We start from the raw sequence: 20103 nt of genomic DNA on the forward strand, positions 1-20103 counted from the left end.
AATATTTATATTAACTAGTTGACTATTTTGATAAAGTTGTCTATTTTATTTGCACGGCTTAACGATTAACTAATTTATCGGTAAATTAATCAGAATTCATTTGTTTTCATTTATGATCTCTATCAAATCTAAGAGTATCCAACAAGCAGCCACAGTTGTATTAGGAAGTTAAGCGCTCTCTTAAGCTTTCGCTTCGCTTGCTTTTTAAACTGTTGCTGTTAGATAAATCAATGTGAAGCATTGAAGCAAAGCAGCTTTTAATTAATTAACTATTTTGATACAGGTTATTATATAATTTAATCCAACTCTACGATTAACTAATTAATCGATAAATACAAATCTAGTCAATCCTTTTCATTTGTGATCTCCAACAAATCAAAGAGAAGCCAACAAGCAGTAAAAATTGTAATACAAAGTTAAGCGCTCTCTTAAGCTTTCGCTTCGCTTGTGAATTAAGCTGTTGCTGATAGATAAATCAATGTGAAGCATTGAAGCAAAGCACGAAATGAGTGTGAAAGACGAAAGAGCTTTTTTCTCACTTTACTGCAATGAGAGTATAACCCGTTATGATGTGCTGCTGCACAGTGGGTATAACAATGTTATGCGGACATTTTGGCGCCACACGCAGGACGCGAACAATGAAACACGAAGATGGGGCCAAATAGGGGAGCTGACAAAGCAGACAGCATGAATGAGAGTCACTCAAAGTGTGCGTTAGAAAGAGATGGGGATGGGGAGAGTGAGAGAGTACTCTGTGTGTGGTTGCCAGATTGTTGCACGGAGAAGGGAGAAGGGCGTAATAAATGCATCGTAGTTTTGTGCCCAGTTTAGTCAGGCATTAAGGTTAGCTTTATTTACAAAAAAAATGGAAAATAAATGAAATGAAATGAGAAGAGAAGCGAGTTTTGTGCGGACAACGGACAAAGATAATTAAGCGTGAAGCAAACAAGCGAATGCAATGGCAAAAACTCAAATTGCAAATGGCAAAAATTTCAAAATGAGGTAATGAAATAATGTTGGAAAGGGGAAGGGAAGAGGTAAGCACACCGCTTCTCGCTCTCTCTCTCTCTCTCTCTCACTCTCTCGTTCACTTTGTATTTATTCCCCTTGTCTGCGTAGTTGTTGCAAATGTTTTATTTGCAATTGTGTTCACTGAGAAGAGCTTCGGTTATTGCACTCGCTTCTTCTCTCTCCCTCTCTCTTTCTCTCTCTCGCTCTCTCTGTGTTTCTCCCTTGTAATGAATGTGGCAGAGTCGAGCATATATATTTCAACCGAGGGGCAATTTCTCTATGAATTCGAAACGTGCTAATGAATCGCGTTAAATGGAGCGTCGATTTATTTTCGCACAGGAGTTTTGTCCGACAATAAGCTCTGACAATGCAATTCTCTCTCTTCTCATCTCATCATTTCACTCAGCTAGTCGAAACGATTTCATTTAAATCAGCGAAATAATTGCAACGTGTTCAAACAATATTTTCTGATTGCCTAAATAGAAATTAGTAAAACGATATATTTATTGCAAATAGTTGTTAGAGCTTTGGGAAAGATACAGTTGATTGATGGAGTTAATAGTATGATTGATGAATAACTAAATGATTGATTGATGCTCTGAATGATAATAATAAAAAAAGCTGATTAAGGAACCTTTTGCTTTATTACAATAAGATATTAAAGTGGGATCTAAGCAGTTGATTGATGTATTGATTGAAGCACCTTACAATTATAATGATTGCAATTGATTGATTATTGTATAATGTTTGATTGATGTACTGATTGATTAAAAGTTGGATTACAAAATTGATCGATTTACCTTATTGAATGTTTAGTTGAACAACTGATTGATTGATTGAGAGACTAGCAAAATGAGCCGATTCTAAGTTGTCAAACAGAGCAAAAATAACTGATTGCTTTCTTGTTGAGTAGTTACTTGATTGAGTAGTTGATTGATGAATTCAGAGGCTAACAAAATATGATGTTCAATCTAGATTAATTTCCGATTTGTATAACTAAATAAATATGTGATTGAGGTGGAAACGAACTTGAATATACATTTCATAATTAGTAGATTGATTGATGAATGTTCTTTAATTGAATGGTATTAAAATAAATTTTATATTTTATTCGGAGTAACAGGTAGAACGAGGCATCTCCGACCTTATACATGCGGTTTTTTTTATTTTTTATTTCTTAAATTTTTGTATAATAAATATTCAAAGAATATATACAAAAAATTGGGTTAATTTACTCTACTAATAACTTTTCTATGCGTATATTAGTATTTACTATAAAAACTATAGTAGTTGTGATTTCTGAAAATTTTATTGCGATCAGATAAACATTGTCGAAGTTATTAAAGAAATACATTTGTATGGGCAAAAGCGCCTACTTTAGAAGGGTCTTAGTTGCTTTGGCCGACAATCTGGTATATTGTACCGGCTGTGGTATATTTTGAATGCGGTACTAGTATATCGATATGCAAGCTATACTATTTGATATATTTTTAGTATTTTGTAGTATTTTGTAGTATTTTTGGTATATTTTGAGAATATTACCGCAATATTTAGCTTTTATTCAAAATGGGTAGCGGGTATCTCACAGTCGAGCACACTCGACTGTTGCTTTCTTACTTGTATAGTTATAAATCCGGCACTTATTACCTTTCCATCAACTAATGTTGCAAAATCAAAATTTTGTATGTATTATTAGTAGCAAAACTGCATCATTTATGTTTAGATAAGAAACGAATATGAGAAGTTCATTTCTTAAATCACATTATTATTCAAGGTTCGATTGAAAGGATGTCTACAGGATCATCATAAGTTTACTGACTTTTAAGTATTTGCACCTCTTTTGAAAGCGTCTAGAGACTTCAAATTTGCTACATCAAAACATACAATAAAAAATAAATCGTCAATCGTTTTATTTTTAGGAACGCAATTTCTTAATGCACCAATTATATATAAATGATTATATAATTGAGTCAAATATGAGAATTTCAGCTTTTTAGTTTATCACTTCTTCATCCCTTCATGGGGCGAATTAGCATCTTAACTTCTTTAAGTACAATTTTCCCATTGTGCCACCAACATGGATTTAGTGCATTTAAATGACTGCATAAGAAACAACAAAAATCTATAATTATGTGTATTCCTTCGAAAATACTAATTTGCAATATTTACCAAGGAGAACTATATTTGTACCACCAGCCACTTTCAAACCAGGCTGCGCAATTAGCATAATTATCTTTGTCGTTGTCGTGATCGAATGTTGAGAATTTCATGTTTTCAGAGTATCTCATGCCATCCCTAATAGTTCCATTGAATTTACCCAAACTCAGTGCATATCCATTATCTTCATCAGATATTTTGAAGTCGTCATAACGAAAGTTGTAGGTTCTTCCATTCTGAGCAACCAAATGTATGTAAAGTTCGAAACGCTGCAAGCTCGTGATACGATGAATTTTCTCTAATCCAAGAAAGAAATCACTTTCAAAAGAACCGAAACCTTTGCGATACGTTGCCCAATCCCTATCGAAACTCTCATCTCCACCAACTCGTTGTTGTATTACAATCCATCCAGGTCCAGCTAACTGACTATCGCACAAAACATTGAATAAACCTATGCCAGAGACATTGAGTTGATGAACTCCTGGATCTTCTCCGAAAGGGATGCATGTTGTGGGACTTAATTTATCAAGTTCAGATTGACATAACTGATTTTGCTTTACTTTATCTATTAGCTTAGTTTCACTTTCTTTTAATTTCAATTGAATCTTTTTCTGTTCTTCTCTAATGTTCTCTGATGTCGTATTTAATTTGTTGATTTCTGAACGACATAACTGAATATCTTTTTCATGCTTTACTAATATAGATTTACTTTTCTCTAATTCCAACTCAAGTGTTTTCTGATGTTCTGTCTTATTTTTAATAATCTCACTAAATCTCTTTATATTTTCATCTTTTTCAATTAAACTAGAATTAACAGATTTTAATTGAACTTGACAATTTTCTAAGTTGGTGGATTTATCTGTTAGTTGTTCTTTTAATGAATTAATCTCAGATTCAGATTTATCAACTTTAATTTGACACAATTGCAAATCGTTTTCCCCTTTGATTACTTTGTTTTTATACTCATTTAATAGAGCTGCCTCCTTCACGAATGTTTCATGAATTCTTACAATTTCATGATATTTTTCCATAAGATCAGAATTTAATTCACTTATCTGCTTTTCCTTAGTTTCACTTTGTTCTATCTCATTTCTAACCTGCCTGAAGTAATCTAGCAATGGTTTAACAGTCTTGTAGTTATGAAGCCGGCACTGTTCTTCCATTTTTCGGTCTGATTCGCACGTCTGATAGGAAGAAAAGGTATACACTTTAATCACTCATTATTCTTCTTAGTATTATGTCTTTGATCTCACTTCATCTCCAGTTGTTGTAGCCACCAAGAATATTTGAAGGACCATCAGAAACAAAACTCTGTTAAATTTTATTCTGCCCATTTTAAATGTATCGACTGCCTGCAAACAAAATGAATTTCGAACTGAATTTCGTTATTTCGTTGAAGTCAATCTGAAGCGGATGTGGATTCCGCTCAATAGATCTGAACGAGAGAGGTCAAGTGTTGATAACCTAGTGTCTGGGCCCTAGATTCTCTATCGGCAGAATACATTTCAATGTCGGATGAAGAGATTTCAATGTCGGATGAAGGTCTGGAACTTTTTTTAAATTCGAAATAATAAATAAAATAAAAATATAAAAAATGTATAGCAACAACGTTCTTTCAGTGGCGTGTTGACAGTGGGGTCAATCTCCGAAGTACAATGGGACAATAGCTTTCTTACTTGTTATATATTAGGTTATTTCTTTATTTCTTTATTTTAAACAATCCGATTAAGATACATTTTCCTCGACGAATTCTTTTAAGCTTTAGAAGCAAAATCTCTTTTGCCATCGGAAAAATAATTGGGTTAATGAAGCAAATCTTATTATCGAGTGTAATTTGATATTGGGTAAAGCCGTGAGCATTTACAGTTGAATAATTATTGCAATGCAAATGATTTCAATTCTCTGGTTGCAATTTTGTGTTTTGTTTTGTGTGTTCTTCAGCGATTCTCGATAATTGTGTTGAATATATTGAGAGTTGTTTGCTCGACACGTTTTTGTGATTTTCACAATTAAATTGAACTTAATTGATTAAACGCTTTCGATTGCCGTCATCGAAGCTGTCGACTCTCCGTTGTTGTTGTTGTTGGTGTTGTTGTTGTTGTTGCAGCTGTCAGTTGCCAAGTTGTTGAAAGTTTTGCGCAGCGCGATGAAAAAGCGAAATATTTTATAGTTAGTTGAAGTGAGTTGCAAGTAAATGTGGCAATAATTTATTAGCTACGTTTGCCTGCCACATTTCTCATGCCCCTCAAGGCTTTTCGCTTTAATTATGCCGCAACAAGCGGCAAAGACAAATTAGCACATCTTCTATTCTGACAGTGGCGCGATTTGTGGTCAAAAGGCAACAAAACATTCCAAGGACTCGCTCCTCCCTCTCTCTTTTGTTGTGCGTCCTTCTTGAAAGGAATTTGGCTTGCAAGTTGTTTAATAAATATCATAAAATATTCAACATTTACACATGTCACGACTTCATTATTTATGAAACACTCAATAATCCAGCAGGCGCAAAACGGAAACACACACAAAAAAGGACCCAAGTCCTTTGCTCCATCGTTTCTTCGTCCTTTCTCCGTTCCTCTAAGATATGCATGCCAACTGGGGACCCAATGTCAAAGAATTTAACTTTGCCAAAATTTCATGTGTCTCCATCTCGCTCTCTCTCTCTCTTTCTGGCATCGCCCTCTCTCTGTCTGGCAGTGTCAAGTGCATAGTCAAGTAGCTGTTGTGCATAACTAAACAGTTTTCATTAACGTAATTGATTTGCCTGCCTTTCATGTGCATCCCTTAGACAAGGGTTGTTTCTTGCCTCTAAAAACAGGGGAAACAAATAAAAGTCATCTATTTAGTTGGCAAATTAGTGTTATGCTATTTTAGATTGAACCCACTTTCTCAGAATTATATGATCGATTACAGTTCCTTTGTTTGTCAGTTCGTTTTATTCGTTTTAATCGAAGAGTTTCTTACTAATATATCTACTTATGCATTTTCGTTTATGAATTTAATTTTCATATTGTACTTCTTTATTTTATTTTATTCTATGCATTTTGAATACAAAATATATATAAAACCATTTTCTAAAAATATTTTTTTGAGCGTCCTAAGAATTTCCTTTTATTTATTATTATTAATTATTAACTAATTACGATTTAATAAAATGTATAAAGAATACACTATTTTATTATAGTATTAATTTGATTTTAGAATATTCAATGTTTTAAATGAACTTTAATTTGGAATACTTTACATTTTAATAAAATAGTATTTTCCTTTTTTATTATATTATTATTTTGCTTTTCGAATATTCAATGTTTCAAAATATATTTAAATTTAAAATACTTTTAAATGTCTTGGAATTTTTAAATGTCCTTTTCTTACATTTTAAATAGATGTGTAAATAATACTCTTTTTTTTACTATATTATTATTTTGCTTTTCGAATATTCAATGTTTGAAAATATATTCAAATTTAAAATACTATTTTTTTCATAAATGTTATTTTTTTCTTCCATCTCCTTTCGTTTCAATATTATTCAATTTATTGGCGTTTGGTCACACTGTTAATTAGTTGACCACCAAATGGTCTTAGTTCGCGATTCGCTTTTATTAAACTTGTAATTTGCTAGTTTTATTCGATTCATTGGCATTCGCATTCTCAACTTAGCAAAGTTCAAAATTACATTCAAGCAGAGAGCCATAAAACACAGTTCTCCCCTCTCTCCGCACGTTCCCCGCTAAAGCACTCAGATCAATCAATAGACCCTTAGAACAATTTAAGTGCGAGAAAAAAAGAAACGAATTTAATGTGAGGCAAACACAAAAGCCGGCCGGCATCAGAGCAAGCGAGAGCGCAATAGACAGCAAATACTTGCACACATACAAACATATGCAGACACACACAGGCGGACAGACAGAGGAATTCACATGTTGCCAAACGCAGCACAATTGAGATAGAGAAATACAAAAACAGTTAACTGCGTGGAAAGGGGAGCAACGAAGAGAGAGGAAAAGAGAGGAAGCGCAGTCAGACAAACAACTTCACATGCGAGGCGAACGCCAGCAGCGCTGACGTCGATGCCGACGTCGACGCACGAATAAGTTGTCAAAAACAGCGAGGCGACGTCAGCAGAGCGAGAGCGAGACAGAGATAGAGCGCGAGCAGCAAACGCAAAGCGCCAAAAAATTTACCAACTATCAAAGTGAACTTTTTTGTCTGAGCGAAGAGTAAGAAGCAAAGAAGAAGAGAAAGGACGTACATTAGGTGCGGGGGTGGGGTTTGAAAAGCATGTTATAATATAGATTACACAAGCACACACACATACATATTTGAAGTGGAAGAGGAAACGCAACAAGGCGAAAAAAAAGAATGTATAAAGACGCAGACAATGTGTGTTGTTTGTGTTTCGCCGAGTTAGAGCGAGAGAGCAAGAGTACAGTGTGCCAGTGAGTAGATAAAAGTATAAAACTCGAAACTAAACTTTTTTTGGACACATTTATTTCAAATGTAGCCAAGTCAACACACACAACTAGAGCAACAACAACAACATCAACAGTGATAACTCGTTCAATGTTAAGCAGCAAAGAGCATAGCAAAAGTTTGGCAAGCATTGCAGTTGACAATTTTTTTTCTCTTTTCAGTGGTCAGCAATTAGTTGCCAATTTACAGTTTGAAGTTTGCAAAAGCAAACCGCAGGCGCCCAGTGGCTGTCAAACTGTAACACACAGTGAAAAAGTGTAGTTTTAAGCTTATGATGGGCCAGCTGTTGTTATTGTTGTTGCGAGCGCATAAACAAATGCAATTTAAGTTTAAACTGTTATTTTATGAGTTAACATGCGGCATTTTCGTTTTTGCATGCGTATACGTAATGCGCAGTACTCACAACAATACATATACGCACAGTATGCGTTAAGCTGTATTTGTATAAAGTCAATGCTTACAATTTATTTACAATTGTAAATATTTGCATTAAATAGTTGGCGATTGAATTCAAGAAATTTCAATATTTTAGAATAATTATTGAAAATACGTATACGCACTGTTTACCTTTAAAATATTTATATAATATTTGGAGATATTAAATTCCACTTTTTCCATATCTAAATGAATTTTATTTCCTGCTATTTTTAGAGCTTATTCACAGCGTTTGCCATAAATAAATAATAATAAAAATGAAATAAAAAAGAATTTATTTTATTTTTAACTTCTCTTTCTTAAATTGGGAACATTTATAAATGACTTAATAATGAGACATAATATTAATTGACGCAATACAAAATTTACATTTATTTATTTTCATTTTTGCAATGTTTAGTTTAGCTATTTTTACCTTTTTAACTAGCGCTAAATAGTTATTTAACATGTTATTGACTTATTGTCATAGAACAATTTCCATTGAATAAATTTGGATGCCAAATTGATTCACAAATGTAAATTTAATGTAATATTTTCTTTTTTCAATTTACTAGTAAAAGAATTAACAAACTGACAAAAAACGAAATTAAAATGGCGCCATAATAAACTGTTTATTTATTTTAAAGTTTGCGTTGAATGAAAATGACTTCAAAGTGAACTCGGTTCGGTTTTGGTCTTAAAAATTATTATTTAATGAATTTGCACTTCATCAGGCAGCAACAGGAGAAGAACAGAAGTGCTTCGTCCGGTTGCTTGCCGCCTTCAGGCTTCAGGCTCGGCGCAAAATGACGACGGTTAACCGCAGCCCGGAGGCGAACTTAGTTCCCTTCCGCCCTTCCCCCTCCCTCTTCCCTCCATGTACTATGTGGTTTCAGTTTGTGGGCGGCGCGCTTTAGCGGTTGCTTTTGGCCACCACCGACACGTGGCCCTTAAAGTTTTGGATGGCAAAAGCGAAGAGGAGGAGGAGGAGGAGAAGCAAGCGACGAGTTGTTGGCTAGGCCATTTAAGCCCACTAACCTTTTAGCCATGTTTTAGGCCAGTTCTCGAAGGACAAACAGTGGCCACAATAATTTTGCTAAAAAGAGGCCACAAGAAGATGTCCAAAAAAAAAAAAAAAAAAAATAACACAAAATACATAAAGTGAAAGGGGGGAAATGAAAGAAGAAGAAATGCAGCAAATTTTTATGCAATTTTATTAATGGAATTTTTATGTTGCAGTTATTCTTTGCGCTTCCTCTTCCACTTGGTTTTGCTTTTATTCGTTGTTCTTTTCTTTTTTCGCTGTGTGCTCTTTAAAATTTCCCAATTTGCTGCAAGGAAATGAGCAAAAGTAACGCAAAGGGAAAAGGCGTAGGGTGGGGGAGCAAAGGGAGACGAGGTCTCAGGTGGGGTTATTTTTCGGGGCTGTGAACTAAGGGATTTTCTTTGGTGGCGAAGGGAAGGGAGGAGAGGGGAACGATGTTGGTCGAACTAACCCACATCAATTTAAGTTAAATCCCAAAAACTATTATCATTTTAATCAAATCAAGCCGCTGGGCAACAATAACAACAGCAACAGCAACAATGAGAGGAGGAGCTACCCTAGAGATGGCGCAATTCACGATGGGATAGCAAAAAAAAAGGAGCAAAGAAAGTGAAAAAGTGGGAAAGTGTGTGCAAAAGGGAGTCGCAAGTTGTCACGACTACAAAAAGTTTCTATACTTTAATTTAAAAATACAAAAAAAGGGGAATGGACTAAACTGTCAATCAATCATTCAATCAATCAATCATTCAATCAATTGTTACTTTTATTTGAGTGAGTAGACTTTAGAAAACTTTTATTTTATATCAGTGGTTAAATCGTTCAATCACTCGAAAGAAAATGAAATGAATAAAAATAGAGATAGCACTTCAATCTATGACTGAGTCAATCATTACATATATTCAATAGTTTTAAATTGTTAAGCAACCAAAAGCAAAAGTTGTAGATAGAAAGAAATATAACACGTCAATCTGTGACTGACTCAATCACTTATAAACAACTTATTCATTCAGCAATCTGAAAATTTTAGTATTAACATAACTTGGCTTTACTTTCAATTGTTGGTTGATTCGATAGGTTTTCAATTAAATTCCTGCAATCATTTAACATTGACATCAATCAAGCAATCAATCAACACGTTTAATTTTTAAATATTGATTGAATTATTACATTTTTAAATAAGATCTTTTTATTATTAAAAGTTAAATCAATTCACAAAAAAGTTTGTACTAGGCCATCAATCAAGCCAACAATCAATCAATCAAGTTTAGCATGAAATAAATGGTTGATTGATTCAATTAATATTGATTGCTTAAATATTTAAATTCTCTGATTTCTGATTATTATTAATAGAAACAATTTCCCAAAGTGTTTTACTTGTCAATCAATCAAAGTTGATTGAAGTAAAAGTTTACTTAGTAACAGAACATTTTGTGAGGCTTCCATTCTTTTGTTGTTGATTGTTGACTAGTGACTGTTGATTGTCAACGCTATTCAATTTCTCAAGCTGTCTACAGGGTATAACAACGCAGCAATGAGAAAATCAAGCGAATGGGGGCGAAAAGAAATGAGAATGAGACGAGTAGAGAAGAGAAAAGCTGAGCATAAGGAAAGTCAAGGGAAGAATAACAAACAAAAAGTGACCAAGTCAGCTTGAGCTTGAGCCTTGCTGCAGGAGGTCCTTGCTTGCCTTGCCGAAGCCAAAGCCAAAGCATTGACAGCGACAGCGACGTTAAACAGGAGAGAAAGAAGAAGAAGGAAAAGAGAAGGACGAGGGGATGACAATGTGGGTGCGATGGCGATGACGATGACGATGGCGACGGGTCGTTAAAAGCCAACGCCAGGTGGAATGAACTGACAGAGAAATGGAGAGAAAGAGAGAGAGAGAGGAAGAGAATGAATTAGAGAAGGGAAGGGGAGATAAATAGAGAGTAGCGGGCAAAAAACGCATTGCAGTTTTCTTTTTTTTTTATTCTCCCCATTTTTGTTGTTGTTGGGCTGCTGCAAGTTGAGCATTTGTCGCGTTGCATGTTCGTGCTCGTGTTGCATACTTTATGGCAACGGTGTTGCTGGTAATGAAGCAGGAAATATGCGTCAGCATCAATATGTAGCCTAAGCAGGAGGAGTCAGCCAACCAGGTGGAAGGCGAGAAGGATGCTCGTCGAATGAAAGGATGTTAAAACGCAGCCGGACAAGGCAGAAAAAGGGAAAGAGAGAGAGAGACTGTGAGCAACCAGGGAGCAGTAACTGCTGCAGCCCTAGATAAGCAGCGTGTGCGGCTCTAGATAATAGATAAGTGTCAGATAAAGCAGGCTTGACATAGAAAGAGAAGCAGAGATAGAAAGAGAGCTGCTCATCTAGGATATACTTTCAGCCGCTGCACTGGAAATTGATTGCATTTTATGGCTTTAACTTGCGGCTTTAAAGTCGGTTAACAAATTGGCAAAAAGCCAGTTAAAATTTATGTTTTTAATTAATAAAAATTGTTTAAGTTATTAAAGAAATAGAGTGCAATTTGCATTCGAAAGTCGCGATAGCTCTGCGATTGGTAGAGTGCAAGCCCAATGCTTTAAAGCCAGTCAATTTGAATGTGAAAACAGGAAACTATGCAATATAATATTTCATTTTTCATACAAACATTTTGGGAATTAATTGATGTATTTTATTGGCTTGATTTTGATTGTTCATATGTTTTGATTTATTTAATTCATGTGAAAATTCACTATCGATTTTCTCTCTTTTAAAATGTACGTAGTTGTCTAGTGTTCTTTTTCTAACCTGCTTCAATTATTGGTTGTTTAATTTCCACAAGATTCTAACGCCCACAAAAGTAGGCAACACTTTTTTCATTTACATTTTTACCGGAAAAAATATTGCAAGAGATTTGCAGACTTGTTGTTTTTCGTTTGTTTAAACAACTATTTGTATTGTAGTTTGATTTTAAAAGGTTTGAGTTGTTCAGTTCAATGCAGGCGTCTTTAAATTCAACTTTTAGAAGTAATCAAATACAGTTAAAATTCTTAAAAAAAAGACAATCAAACTTTTTTCTAGAAGTAATCAAATACAGTTAAAATGCTTAAAAAAAAGACAATCAAACTTTAGAATTTCTAAACAAATTTTGTTTATATGCCACAACTTACACACATCTCCAAGCAGCTTTCTTTTTGGAAATCAAATCAAAGCAAATCTAAATGTGGCTTCTTTATTTTCAAATTTAGCACATCTAAAACTAAAAGCCAAGGTGTAAATGCTGTAAGCATAACAATCAACAGTTTAACTACTCTCAAGTTGATGCGATGAATGCGCTTCTGGCCACTGCGATGTCAGATTGATTTTATAGTCTCGCATCAATGCTAATGCTGAGCAAATTAATTAAATTTAATTCACAATGAGAGTGAATGAGCAAGGTAATGAGAAATGGAGGCACATTTAAAGAAATGAATTAACCAGACAAAACACTAAAGCAAGAGAGAGGGAGAGAGAGAGAGAGTCTCCAGATCCCCGCACAATTGTAATACGAATAGAAAATAGAAATAGAAATTCGAGTCGTAGTCAGTCTCTCAGTTGTTGTCGTTGTCGTTGTCGTTGTCTATGCGCCGCACTTTGCTGAAAGAAAGTTTAATGAGTGCCATAAAATTTGTTGACTCGCTGTGCAGGCAAAGGAAAGCATCGAGGAAGGCAGCAGGAAAAGGGAGCAGGCGGGAGAAACAAACGCTGTGGGTTTGGAACTCTGTGGCTATGGTCGTTAGTCTATGGCGCCCATTTGATAATAAATCCTGGCCATGTACACAGACAGAGACACATAGAACGCACACACACACACACACACACACACACTGCGACAGACAGACAGACAGACAGAGAGAAGGACGAAGGGCAGACAGACAGCTTGGGCAATTCCTGCTCACATGCTTCGCCTTTTGTTTATGCACTGCCCAACAAGCGTCGCTTTTAGCGATGCGCATTTCGCGTGTCGTGACACGACACGACAAAAGGAACGTTCTGTACTCTTTGCTCTTGATTTATGTGTACTCTGATTATTGTGCTTATGATTTTTATACTTTGACAAAACTTGCGCACAACATGCGAGTTGCTCAAGTTGCTGTTTATCATGCAACTTCCACGGTGAACTTTATTAGATGTCGACGAGTTGAGCCCTGAACTTGACTTTCAATTTATTGCTTATGTTAACTAGCATCTAAGTTCTATTAAAAAACCAAAAAAAAAATGTATATACATATATGAATAACATTAGCAATTTATTAGCAATTTATTTAACATCAAATAGAGACGGTTGAAATTCAAAATATTTTTATTATAAAATATAAAATTGTTACTACATTTTATTACAACAATTACTTTTGTCATTATCACTTTGTTACGATTTATTTAATGTCAAAATGGGAAGAGAGAAAAATTTTTAAATTATTATTATTATTTATTATCATATATTTATATATATTCATTATTCAAAACTAAATACAATAGAAAAATTCCCACTGCTAAGGAATCTTAGTTGCTGTGGCTGACAATCTGGTATATTTTGCACGCCATGGTATATTTTGTATGTATTAATATATGAATATATTGAAAATAACCTTTAATATTTTAGTATTTTTGTGGTATATTTTAATAATACTATCACACTGTTTTGCATTTATTCAAAATGGATTGCGGGCTCTGTCCTAATTTATGACCATCTGCTTAAATTCAAAAATAGAAAGTACAACAAATCATAAAATTATATATGTATATTAGGGCAGCTCTTTCAATTTAAATTGTATTTATATATTTTGTCATCATAAATTATTTTAAATTTAAAAAAAATCAAAAATATTATGAGATTTATATTTATGATAATTTATTTAAAGCTTAAAATAGAAAGTACAACCAATTATAAATTTTGGGGAAAATTCTAAATATGATATCAATATGAGATATTTAAATTTGTATCGTGTTAATTTAAAATTATAAAGAGTATGAGAAAGTTATAAATATAAAGTTGTGTACACATTGTATTTTATGCTGTTTTCATAAAGTATTTATTATTTTTGCCACTCTCGATTTATGATAATTATTAATTTAGAAAGCAGATTTCAATTATGTTATTCTAATGAATTTTGGTAGCAATATTGTGATTATTATTTTTGCCATAATCGCTGTCAAGTTCAACCCAAAATTAGCATCCATGATATTTGTGCTTTGCCATGCAAAATAGACTTGTATACAGGTTAATTTGTCGTGTGCCCATCTCTACCTTATTCGCACTATCTATCTATACAGTTATCTAGACTGCCCTCTCTCCTTTGCACCTGCTATCTCTATCGCACCTTTAGTGTGTGTGTTCAACACTTGGCGGCTTAGCGTGGCTGAGAACTGAGGACTGAGCTTTGCCTGCTGCTTGTATTTCCCATTGGGGAGTTAAGTAGACTTTTGTGTTATAAATTAGGCGTGCCAATGTGCATGAAGTCTTCTTCGTTTTCCTCCCTCTCCTCCGCTTCCTCCTTCTCTTCTTCTTCACTGCTTGAGGTTTGCCTGGTTGCCTTTTGGTTTGCTTCACACGCTCTCTCCTTCGCTTGCCTAATTCTTTCGATTTTTCTCTTCTCTCTCTCAGTCTCGTCGCTTGCTCTGCTTGTGCTTTGCCTTGTGCTCGGTAGTTAGTCTAAATATGCATATGAATATGAAATTAGTCGCATGTGTTCTTGGCTCCGTATTCTGCGACCTACGCTCTGTGTTCTGTGTGTGTCCTAGTCTCTTCTCTTCGCTTCTCTCCTTTTCTCTTCCCTTCTCTGTGTGTGTTTGTTCGCTCGCTCCCTTGAATTACATTGAATTGAATTGAATTTTGTATGCCGACAAGTTGCCAAGGCTTCTGCTTCAGCTTTGCCTGGTTAAAAGGATTCTCATGTGTTATTTAATGTTTGAACAAGTTGTTAAATGATTCATGATGAGCCCAACAAAACATTTCGCTCTCCTTCTCTCTTTCTTTTCTCTCTCTCTCTCTCTCTAGCATAACTTACCAGCTTTTCATGCTGCAATTTGCGTTTCGCACAGTAAAGAAATAATAGTGGTAACTATAAAATAAAATGAAAAAATCTCATCAATTATCAAAACACATTTTGATTAGCTTGACGACAAAGAAATAATTTTGCTTGAAAATGTGAAGGTCGCATAAAATGCCAGTTTACTAATTTAATGCTTTAATTTTAAAGTTATTTTTATACACTTTATTTTTAATAAAAAAAAAATTAAACATTCCTATAAAAGTTGCTTCTCTGGTGTAATCAAATAAAATTCGGTCTGATAAAGAAATTAAATTCAGCAAGAATATGTTAAGTTTTAGAAATTAATTTACTTTTCCATAATAAAGAAAGGAAAAGCAATAATATTAGTAATTAGTTGCGGCCTACTTTTGGATAATATTATATGCGAATACCTTGCAAAATAAACTAAAATAAAAACCCATTTCGATAGACTTTCGTGCCTATTTCTATGAGAATACTTTGAAAAAATGTAAAAACTAAAAAACAGACTTAATTGAAATTAAATAATAGTGATCGATTTTATTTTCGGAAAGACTTTGAAACTTACATTTTATTAATACTTTTCAGTTTTGTATTTGAATTGAGTTTTTGAATGACTTTTCTTACATTTTAAACATAAGAAAGTTTATTGAAATTGAAAAACAAATCGGAAAGACTTTCTTATCTATATTTTATTAATATTGTGTATGAACTGAACTGAAATCAATATAAAATTGACTACTCAATACTCAAATCAATAAAAATACTATGTAACTATGTATTTAGTTGGCAATTTACCTTTGGCAAACATTGTCAGTGAGAATATCTTGATAAATTGCGCGACTTACAGTTTAAAGCGCCTTTCAAAGCTTATTTAAGCGTTTAAAAAATTGCAAACACTGCCAAAGAAATCAGACAACGTATCGAATTTGCTTCGATTTTTCTCTTCTTTCCTTTTTTTTTTTGTTTTTTGTATGCATGTCAGGCGAACACAGTTGCGAAGCATGACAGAGAACGGGGTGAGAGAGTGGGGGAAGGGAGGGAAATGGTAACGAGAGGCGTTTCAGCCGCAACATATTTGCATAAAATTCATAACATATGCCCGAGTCTCAGGAAGAAGCCGCCGCTGTGGTTTGCCATCGCTTCCCTTCCCTTCCCCTCCCTTGCCTTCCCCTGCTCCCCCCTCAACACACGATGTGATATCAGAGGCGGCTCCCATAAGTAGGCAAAAGAACGAAACGAAACGAGACGAAGCGAGGCTAACGGTAAACAACTGCGCCACCTCGTCATCATATTTGTGCCTCTTGTTGACTGCCTGGTACAAGAAGAAAACAAAAAGACGAAAAAAAACGTCGAAGCAAAAACGAATCAAAGTAAATAAATAGACATGTGTGAAAGAGAGGGAGGCAAAAATGCAGAGAAAATTGAAAATGCTTAAGCTCACAAGTTTATACTGAAGTTTCTCAATATAATTTACGTAGAACACAGCTGAAAGGGAAGGGAAAGAGGAAGGGAAAGAGGAATGGAAAAAGAATGGAGAGAGTAGGGGAGAGAGTAAGGAGAGGAAGCAGGAAAGCAGCAACAGCTGAGCAAACGAGATACTACATTGACTATCTGTGATATGCTGATGTTGCAACAGCAATCCTTATTTATGAAATGTGATTAATTTTCATAGTCTGTGTTGGCAGAAGCGTCTTCTCTGATATCTCCCAATGATTACATTATGTTTACATTTAATGCATTGTTATTTGCCGGCATTAAATGCTCACTTTCTTGTGACTATAATCAATTTTGAAAAGCCGCAAATTAGTTTATTACTATGAAATTAATTACAAATTATTTCTTGGCAATTTAAAACTCTTTGTTCATATTATGAAAATCTGTAAATATATATTTTGCCTTAAATATATTTTATAATGTATTGTATTTTGTTTTTCTTAATATTTTATGTAAAAATGGGAATATTTTTACATTACTCTTATTTTGCATTTGAAATTTGACTTCATTTGTGAAATATAAGTATTTTTCAAGTAAAGTATCCTTAAAAAAATATACTTAATAACAAAAATACTAGACTTGACTAATTCAACAAAATACAGTTAAAGACCATAGAGTTAATGAAGAACTTTCTCAATTAATTCCATCACTTGTGGAAGATAAGTAAATATTATTCAAGTAAAGTGTTCCCAAAAAAATATACCACACATAAAAATACTAAACTTGACTGATTCAACAAAATACTGTCCTACACATTGGAGTTTCTTAAGAACTTACTTCATATTCAGTCTTAATGCTAATGCAAGTAATTTGTATAGATTAAAGTGAATTTTTCTTAAGCAATTGAAATTATTTACCCAAGGGGGGATCTATAGAGCTGTTCGGTACAGTTTTTTTTAGTTCATTTCGAAATGATGCCTTGGCGTATGCAACACAATTTTATTTATGACAAGAAATTGTGCGTTTTTATTTTTGGCATGAAAAACGTGTCAGTGAAATTAATTTTCTGGTCACAAAACCCCACAAAGCACACGACAGCGGACGCACAATGTTGACCCTTTTTTCAGCCAGACCGAGACAGAGACAGGAAGACCAGAGAAGGAGAAGGGTTGTAAAAGAGTAGAGTGAACCACAAATCTGCTGTTGCTGTTGCTGTTGGGTTGTTTTTATGCTGCTCGGTTGTTAAAATTTATTTGTCTTATAAATTTTGTTGGCCATCTCCAAAAACACAGAGAGAGAGTGAGACAGACAGAAAGTCAGAGAAACATTTAATTATTTTATTTCTCTGCCAGTTGCTTACTTGGACGATGCCATTCATTCACAGTGCTTACAAATAGTTTATGCAGCAGTCGAATGAATGAAGACACAAGTCAGCAACAGAGTCGAGAGAAGAGCTTGACAAAAACTTTTGTATTTTTATTTCTACTCGTCTGGCTCTTTTTTGGGTCTATTGCCTAATTTATATATTTGTCGCTAGCTGTCTCTTTTTCTCTCTCTCTTTCTCTCGTTCTATCCATCTCTTTCACTCTCTGCGTGTCTATTTGAGCTATGTGAAGCTTTAATGTGCGGCCATTTAATCTAAAGCTACAATCATTTGTCTTTACTTCGGGGCAGCTTTTGTGTGTTTGTGTTCTCTGACTTTTTAACTGTTGATTTTGTAGCACACAACTTGCAATTTATTTGAAATTATTTTAATTTCACTTTGAAGCGTACTGAGTAGGCAAAGTTTCATAATAAAGTAAAATTCCTAGAAAAGGATCTTGCGGTTGGTTAGAATATTTACAATATTGTATTCTTTAAGGATATATAAGACTTGCAATAAAATATATACGAAAGTTCTTAATATAATTAATGATAAAATATATAATATCATATTAATACTACTGGATATAGTAGACAAATTTATTTCTTATTTACGAAACTGTAATTTACATAATCCAATTTTAAAGTCGAATTAATTGTTTTTAAATCAACTTCAAAAGAACTACTCTTAAAAAATGGAACATGTGAACAAGAATGAACTACAGACCAAAAGTTAATAACTAAACAAAACAAGAATAACGATAAAGGTGAACTTGCCAAGTTCATTTTAGTTCGTTCCTTTGTGAACCAACACAAGTGCAAATATCCCACCGCGACTTACGTAAAGTTTTAGAATGCAGCGACAAAGTTGAAGAGTCATTGCTTTAAGTCATTGCCGTTGGCTGAAGCTGAAGCTAAAGCTTTGCGTCTTGCGCCTCATTAAAGCAGAGCTTAACCCATTCTCTCTGTGGCAGCTTTGGGCAACAGCAAAGTTAAGTGAATCTGAGCATTGCACTTGAAGCCAAGCAGTCGCCATTTTGTTGTTAGTGCCCTGCTATGTGACAGTAACAGTGCTTACAGCTCTCACTCTTCTTCTTGTTGTTGTTGTTATTGTCGTTGTTGTTGCTGTTGCTGTTGTAGTGGATAGTCATTCACATAAAAGCGCGCTACGTGGGCAGCGTTAGAGCGACGCCAAAGCAAAGCTCATAATCCCTCCACATGTGTGTGCAAGTCGCTGTCTCTGCATCTGTCTCCGTCTCTGTCTCTTCCTTCCTTCGTCCGTAATGAGGAAAGGTGGAGGAGCTGGCGCTGTCTCTGTTTGTCTTTTGTGCAAGAGTTGCATAACTGAGCGTGGCTGATATTTTTCTCTAGTAACTGCGTACGTGATTTTTGCAGGTACATAATGTTTGGTTAGTTTGAATGCTAGTAGAGGAGAATTTTTGAAAATTTTAAACATTGCAGCAGCAATGCTGTATTAAGAGAACTTAAATTTGATTTTTATTTATAATTAGTTTTGTATTACTCCTTACAATGCAACTAATTTATTTTTTTTTTCTTCTCGTTCACAGGTACTGCAACTTTAAGTTTAACGTAATACTAATACAAACACAGCACACACATTCATACACACACACATGCACCTACAGCACAGCAAATAATCAATGCGCAACTCTCCAGCAAACATATGAAAGTAAACGCAGCTCAATTTGATAATTTGCAAATAGCAAACGAAAATCTGCAAACGAACCAAGTGCTTGTCCAACTGTTTTAGAAGACGGAACGAAAACAGCGCAGTGGCAGCGCTGCGACAGAACAACGTAATTGTTAGCGAACATGTAGTGGCAACCGGCAACCAAGAAGCAAAAACAAGAACAACGGCAAACGCAATTCGGTTAGAGATCCAAGAAAACAACAACAAAGCGACGCCGCTGCACAATTACAACAATTACACAAGCCTAAGCGCTTTGAGTAGCCGTCATTGCAAAGAGAGCAAAGAGCGAGAGACTGAGAGAGCGAAGAGGAGCACAAAACAGACAAACGTTTACAAACACTTTCACAGACACACTCACAAGGTTTTGCTTTCATTTCGGTGTCACTGTGTGTGTGTGTGTGAGTGGGATTTTGTTTAACATATTTTTTGAGTTACACTTTTTTTTCATTGTTTTTTTTAACTTTGCTCGTTTGAGTGTC

At 34.5% G+C, this 20103-nt stretch overlaps 1 protein-coding gene and 1 long non-coding RNA gene across 6 annotated transcripts in view; one reads left to right on the forward strand and one right to left on the reverse strand.

Moving 5' to 3' along the window:
* LOC133835255 (fibrinogen-like protein 1) overlaps window positions 1–4512 on the reverse strand; it is a 150125-nt gene extending 145613 nt beyond the window's left edge. For 2 of the 4 annotated variants that reach the window (XM_062265238.1, XM_062265240.1), the window contains exons 1-2: window positions 4422–4505; window positions 3181–4352 (exon numbers count right to left, since the gene is read on the reverse strand). In XM_062265238.1, the coding sequence (XP_062121222.1) occupies window positions 3181–4352; window positions 4422–4502 (1253 nt within the window). In that variant the 5' untranslated portion in view covers window positions 4503–4505. Of the gene's footprint in view, window positions 1–2919; window positions 3112–3180; window positions 4353–4421 lie in introns of those variants that run through there. The other 2 variants (XM_062265239.1, XM_062265243.1) reach the window with 2 other exon arrangements.
* The window catches only part of LOC133835289 (uncharacterized), a 115162-nt gene extending 95069 nt beyond the window's left edge, over window positions 1–20093 (forward strand). For both annotated transcript variants that reach the window (XR_009893538.1, XR_009893536.1), the window contains one exon: window positions 19482–20093. This is a non-coding gene — a long non-coding RNA (uncharacterized LOC133835289). The remainder of the gene's footprint in view (window positions 1–19481) is intronic.
* The last annotated feature ends 10 nt before the right edge of the window (window positions 20094–20103 follow it).

The sequence above is a fragment of the Drosophila sulfurigaster genome, chromosome 2L (genome assembly GCF_023558435.1).
Source record: "Drosophila sulfurigaster albostrigata strain 15112-1811.04 chromosome 2L, ASM2355843v2, whole genome shotgun sequence".
In the NCBI taxonomy this organism is placed as follows: Eukaryota; Metazoa; Arthropoda; class Insecta; order Diptera; family Drosophilidae; genus Drosophila; species Drosophila sulfurigaster.